This window comes from Pygoscelis adeliae, unplaced genomic scaffold (genome assembly GCF_000699105.1).
Source record: "Pygoscelis adeliae isolate BGI_AS28 unplaced genomic scaffold, ASM69910v1 Scaffold343, whole genome shotgun sequence".
NCBI classification, from domain to species: domain Eukaryota; kingdom Metazoa; phylum Chordata; class Aves; order Sphenisciformes; family Spheniscidae; genus Pygoscelis; species Pygoscelis adeliae.
Window position 1 is genome coordinate 1,065,540 of NW_008824402.1, and position 6,594 is coordinate 1,072,133.

The 6,594-nt window shown below is 57.8% G+C and overlaps 1 protein-coding gene across 1 annotated transcript in view; it reads right to left on the bottom strand.

The window, feature by feature from the left end:
- Positions 1–438: 438 nt before the first annotated feature.
- Positions 439–6,594, bottom strand: part of CACNA1S (calcium channel, voltage-dependent, L type, alpha 1S subunit) — a 50,193-nt gene continuing 44,037 nt past the window's right edge. Inside the window, exons 37-44 of the mRNA XM_009320371.1 lie at positions 5,615–5,716; positions 5,369–5,493; positions 4,249–4,377; positions 3,310–3,509; positions 2,458–2,522; positions 1,876–1,985; positions 1,182–1,298; positions 439–933 (exon numbers count right to left, since the gene is read on the bottom strand). Coding sequence (XP_009318646.1) covers positions 673–933; positions 1,182–1,298; positions 1,876–1,985; positions 2,458–2,522; positions 3,310–3,509; positions 4,249–4,377; positions 5,369–5,493; positions 5,615–5,716 — 1,109 coding nt within the window. The 3' untranslated portion in view covers positions 439–672. The remainder of the gene's footprint in view (positions 934–1,181; positions 1,299–1,875; positions 1,986–2,457; positions 2,523–3,309; positions 3,510–4,248; positions 4,378–5,368; positions 5,494–5,614; positions 5,717–6,594) is intronic.

Consider the following 6,594-nt stretch of genomic DNA (forward strand, 5'->3'; position numbering starts at 1 on the left):
TCTATCTCATCCCCAGTTTCTTTCCCAGCTGGGAGAGTGAGCCAAGAAGTCCCCAGGCCTCACTGGCGCAAAGCCTGTGACTGCCTGCTGCCCCAGCCCAAGGTAGATCTGCCCAAGCTACTTGTCCTCCTCCCCACAGGACAGGCTTGGCTGCAAGCAGGAGGAATAGGCTCCAGCAGAGATGTAAGGATGCTGCGTCCAGCTGCTGGGATACCAGGAGACCCCCAGAGCATGGCACCCTCAAAACGGCTGGTTGAGGCATGAGCATTTGGGAGCAGGGGCAGACCTCCCTCAGCATGGGGACTGAAGGCTGCCAGCTCTGGCTAAATGTGGTCTCACATTTGCAGCCCCCTCCCCAGGCTGGGCTAGGCAGCAAGCAGCCATGGGCACAGGCTGTGCAGGCAGGGTGGCAGAGGAAGGAGGGGACAGGGGGATCCACAGTCACACAGCAGGAACACTTTAATGACCTGTCCAGCTCTTGCGAGACCCTGCTGGCACAGCATTGTCCTGTCCTGCACCAGGATCCTGGAGACCCGGCCCAAAAATCCTCCTGCAGCTGGACAGAGCCCACCAGGACCCCAGACAGAGAGGGGGAGCAGTGCGGCATTGCTCCAGTAACCCCCTGCAAGCTCCTGACGGGACCGTGCCTGCTGGGCTGCATTGGCAGGCGGCTCACAGGCGAGTGGCAGTGATGGTCTTTTGGGAGGGGGCTGTGCTGAGCCCTGGGGAGCTGGCTGGTGATGCGGCCAAGGTGTCCTGGGGGGCAGAGCCAGTTTTTGTGCCCTGCAGTTTTTCTCTTCCCTTTAGCAGCTCCACGGCTGCTTTCTCCACTTCATCGATCTCCAGCTGGCTGCTGGCCGCCATCTCATCCCTGGTCACTGCTACGAAGGATGGGTCATGGGCCAGAGCCGCAAGGCCCCCGGAGATCAGAGCCTGCAGCAGAGGATGGGGTCACAGCCCAATGTGTGCTCAGTCTGTAGAAGTGTCCCTGGCCACAGGCAGCCCACCCTCACCTCCTTTTCCCTGCTGCCTTCTGCTCTGGCACATACCTGCTGCTCACCCTCGCAGCTAAGCTTTGCCCTCCAACCTTCCAACCTGGCATGAGCATGGCACCCCTGCCAGCCCCTTTCACTCCCTGGCAGCCCTGCCTTTCCCTCTGCCAGGCTATGCCCCTGCCTTACCTCCTGAATGAGAAAGGTGATGGCCGGGGTGGAGGATGTGCTTGGGTCACTGCTTTCACCCCACTGGTACCCTGAGCTGGACGCCGTCCCCGTCACAGTGCCATCCTCTCCGGGCAGCTGGGCAAGAGGAGCAAAAAGCTGCAGCCTGGGCTTGGGCAATATCCACGGAAGATCTCTCCCATGTTAATGTGGGGGCTGCAGGTACTGTCCCCAGCCTGGACACACACTCCCATTCTGCTAGAGCTCCTGGGTCCAGGGCATCACCCACAATGGGACCAGCAGGGCCACATGGGCCGAGAGAGCTGGGAACCAGCCCTTATCTCCTGCCCTGGCACTTGCCAGGCGATGAGGCACTGTGGCCAGCCAAGGGCAGCCGGGGGAGTGTGGGAGCAAACCTGATGCACCCCTTTTTTCTGCCCTGGCTCTAGAGGCAACCAGAGAGCCAGAGAGATGCTACTTTGAGCTGTCCCAGCTTGGATGAGCACCCCATGCCTGCTGCAGCAGCGGAGCCGGGACCTGGGCTCCTTCCTTGAGCTGATCAGAAAGGAAAGCTCCAGCAAAGCTGCGTTCATGGTGGGGAGTCCTAGAGACTAGCTCCTCCCCAGCATGGCTGTGACAGCCTTTCCCAGGAGGGGAAAGAGGTTCAACCACGTCCTCCACATTGCTGACTCTGGACATACATTGCCCCCTTTACCTCCTCGGGGAGAAGGTGCAGCCCTGATGATGGGTGACCTCCAGAGGTGGCCCCTTGCCTCCTGCTCGGCCTCCGTTGCAGCATCTCCATGGATAAGGGTTGGTTGCGCTCTGAGAGAGGGAAAGGTGGGGGACATCAGATGGGCACAAGAGCAAGGACACTACTGCCACCCCAAGCTGAGAATGGGTTAACAAGACTGGGGGAACCAAAGGGTTTAGGGGTTCAGGACCAACCGAAGTCCCAGTGCCTGCCCACTGCCCTGTGCTGGCTCCTCACTCATGATTGGGAAGGATAAGTCCCCATTTGTGGAAATGAACACGGTCTTGTGGCCTGGGCGCGGCCAGTCCTTCCCCTGCCCGAGGCACTGGCTCCATGCTCCATCACCCTGGAGGGCGGGAAGGTGGGAGGAGGGTCTCCTGGAGCTCTCCAGACAGGTCCTGCTGTGCTCGGGGCTCTCAGCTAACCTCCAAGTTGCTGGGGTCTGTGCCTCCTCCTCCTGCCTGCCAACATCAGCCCCTTTCCCCTACCCTGGCCTGTGGGCTGGTCTAGATCCCCCAGAAGAGGAACGATGCCGAGACTCACCCCGCACTGGACGCCTGGGTGCTACTGGCACCGTCTTCCTCAGCACCTCGTCCTCGTACTCCATCCTGGCAAGGGCAGGCAGGTGGATCAGCCTGAGCAGGGACCACACGCCAAGACCAGCTCCACCCAAGGGTGCAGCCCTCCCCACCTTCTCCACCCTGGGGAATGCAGCTTGGGCGGACAGACCAGGAGGGGCACCTGGGACGGATGAACAGGCTGGAGACCCCAAGAAGTAGGATTAAGTACATCCTCTTACATTGGTAACCCTTGTCCCTTGTACCTGTGCCCAAGCAGGTGCTGGTGGTCCCTACCTGGGCCTTGGCACTCAGAGATTGGTGAGGAAGGGGGAAGGGTCTTTCCTGCAATCCCTGGAGCCCTGCTGTCCACCTCAATCCTCACGGCACAGAGATGAAGGAGTGATGGGAAGCACAAGAAGGGCGCATAGGGAGTCACACACGCTGACGTGCAGAGCCACACACCAGCCCTGGAGCTACCCTGCATGTTCTGGGGACATCTCTGGGAGTGCCAGACTGGGGCCTGGGGACCAGCAAGGGGTGTCTGCCCTCCCCATCCCCTTGCCTGGGCCCTGCCTCACACCCCAAGGACCGAATTTCTGCACAAAGCTCCTGTGTCCATGGAGCCACTTCCATGGCCAGTGCTCGATTCCTTCCCCTGTCTACAGGGACCTTGCTGCTGCAACTCAGCCACTTCTCCAAACCTTACCCATCCATGAAGAGCCCCTGGGCAAGACCAACGTGGAGCCAGCCACCAGCACAGCCTCACTGGGAGCCGCCAGGCATGGCCCAGCTCTGCCCCTCCTCATCTGCCCACTCAAGGCTTATCAGCCCTTACCCCTCCAGCCAGTTATTGCTGTTGGCGTTGTTGACATTGGTGTTGCCTTCCTGGGGGAAGTCATCGAGGAAGACGGGGGAGTCGAGGTTCTCGCTGCCCACCTCCACGAACTGCAGGGGCCTCTGGCTGGCCACGTGGGGCTGCAGGGGGCTGCTGGGCTCCAGGAAGCTGTCAACCTGGCCAAACAAGCCACCCGTCCTCTGCAACCAACAGGGAGGGTATCAGGGAAGGCCTGGAGCTCTGAGCTGCTCTGGGGCTATTCCCATGGGAGGAGACATGTGAGGGTGCCCGTGGGAACAGCAGTCTCTCTGCTTGTCTCTGCTCGGGCCTTGCAGACCGCACGGTTCCAAAAGCCTCACTGCCCAGGTGGGGAAACTGAAGCACTGAGGGGTGATGGTCACGCAGCAGCACTGGGATGAGAGCCAGGCCTATGCATGACAAATCCTGCTACCTCTGTGGGACAGCCTGAGCTGGGGGCACCCCTGGACAAGGCAGGAGGTGCAACCCTGCAACACCACAGCTGCACAGGCTGTCTCAAAGACTCCCAGGGAGTGGGAAGTGAATCTGTTCCTGCTCTGGTGATAATGACACCTGAGCTGTCCTGCCCTAGTCTGGCAGAAGGTGTGAACGGGGCCCTCCAAACCTGTGGGTAAACATTCAGCACACCCCTGCCAGGCAGATGAGCAGGGTCCTTTTACAGAGGGGAAACTGAGGCAGAGAGCAGGTTGCCCAGGATGACTCAACGAGGATGTCCCAATGCTCAGGGAGAGGAAAGAAGTGCTGATCCATCCTTGTGGTCCACACTGTCTTTCATGGTCAGGCTCATCTCTGTGGACTGTCCTCCAGCTGCTGGTAGCCATGCTGACCCACCACCAACACATCGAAATGGGGGCTGGGTGGGACCACTACCACCTGGGGTGCCCTGAGGGCTGCACTCACCCTGTATATCCCTTCCTCCATGGCAGCCTCCACCATTGCTCTTTCCAGCTCCTCCTCAGCAGTCAGGTCCCCAGAAATGGCCCGATGGATTTCAGGAGCAGCTTCTTCTTCGATGCTCCTCAGCCCAGCCTGGTGGGACAAGAAGGCATGGCTGGATGTGGCCTGACCCCACCACCCATCTCACTTTGGGCTTTGGAGAGGGAAACATGATGAAGCCATGCTGCCCTGCCAGGTCTCCTACCACGGACAGGCCATGGGTCGCCCTGCAGCTGGCTGGCTCTGTGCTCGGTGAAACAGCTTCTGGGCTAATGCTGTCCCACCAAGGGGTATGCTAAGGGCAGCCTGATGAAGGGTCAGGCTGGTGATGCCCAAGGGGTAGCTGTGCCTTTGTCCCTGATCTGGAGATATCTGATCTGGAACCTGGCTCTTTTCCTTGCCTTGCACCTTTGGGGCCTGGTCTTTTATCTCTATAAGTTATTTCCTCCCTATAAGGTCAGGAGAGGCTGGGGACATCCTAGCTGCTCTCACCAAGCACATAAATCCTCTCCCATCCACCCTAACAGCATTCTTCAGGGCTGCTGTGCAGGCTTCTCTGACTGCAGAGCGGTCCTGTTCAAGATCAGCCACATCAACCCCTCTCCATCTGATATTGCACTAGGCAATGAGAGATGATACAGAGAGCACCAGGCACACAGAACTAATGGAGAAGAGTAGGTGGTAAGGGCCTGCATGAGCAGCATTCGGCCCAGACATTGGTCTATAGTGGGAGTTTCCAGGTCTTATGAGGCATCAGACCCTGCTGAGCCCTCCCTGCGGCTGAAGTCAGCAGGGCAGAGAGTCAAAAATCTCCTTTACTTCCAGAGCCACCAGCACACTGGAGACTAAGGTCACCCTCAGTGGTGGAGTGCTCATGCCCAGTTCAGCGCTGGTTCACTTGGGGCCACCTCATTTCCAAAGCCTGAGGCACAGAGGTCCCTATGTGTCATTGCAGCTCTGTCTAAGTCACCCTGGACTTTCCTGAGCTGGGGGAAGCCTCTTCCCTGATCTGCAGAGCTCCCCACCACACCCTGCCTGTCCCCAGGAAGGGTCACCCCTCCAACACCACCCACATGCTACCAACCTGGATCTCCACAGGGTTCTTCTTGGGCCGGTACCCGTAATACTCCTCCTGGCGCTTCATGAACTTCCTGAAATGCTCTTGGATGAGGAAAGTAGCATAGAATTTGCCCACTGTCACCTCATCATCTGGAGGGGAGGAAACCAACCTGATGATACCGCCTATCACAAGGCTCCAAGTTGTCAGAGCAGCTGAGACCCTGACCAGTTGTTGCGCTGCCCCTCTGGGATGTGCCACCAGATGACATACCTCCAATAGGTGGAATGACCTGGTCCAAAAGCTTCATACTCGTTCGCTTCCAGATTTTTTTGATAATGGCTCTGAGCTCCTCGTTGGCCTGCTCAAAGTTACCTGTGAGAAAAGCAAGCAGGACAGTGGTTCATTCCCAGGGGAATGTGAACATGAGTGAAGACAAAGCATATGAAAACCTGGTGTGCTGGTTTTGGCTGGGATAGAGTCAATTTTCTCCAGAGTAGCTAGCATGAGGCTCTGTTTTGGATTTGTGCTGAAAAGAGTGTTGATAACACCAGGGATGTTTTAGTTACTGCTGAGCAGGGCTTACACAGCGTCAAGGCCTTTGCTGCTTCTCACCCCACCCCACCAGCGAGCAGGCTGGGGGTGCACAAGAAGTTGGGAGGGGACACAGCTGGGACAGCTGACCCCAACTGACCAAAGGGATATTCCACACCATATGGCGTCATGCTCAGCACATAAAGCTGGGGGAAGGAGAAGGAAGGGGGGGACATTCAGAGGGATGGCGTTTGTCTTCCCAAGTCACCGTTACGTGTGATGGAGCCCTGCTGTCCTGGGGATGGCTGAACACCTGCCTGCCCACGGGAAGGAGTGAAGGAATGCCTTGGTTTGCTGTGCTTGTGAGCACAGCTTTTGCTTTACCTATTAAACTGTCTTTATCTCAACCCATGAGTTTTCTCACTTTTACTCTCCTGATTCTCTCCCCCATCCCACCAGGGGGGAGTGAGCGAGCGGCTGTGTCAGGCTTAGTTGCCAGTTGGGGTTAAACCACGTCACCTGGCCAGACTCCTCCAGGGTGTGACAGCTCCTCTCCAGCCTCCCCATCCAGCAAAAATGAGCTTTGTAAGAATGAGGCTTTGATTTTAGCAAAAAGACTTTAACCATAGAGTGAGTCATACCTAACATTAGTGTCACTGTCTCTGTTCTGGTGATCAACAACAGATTTCGACCTCCTCTTTGATGCTTTCACAGGCTGT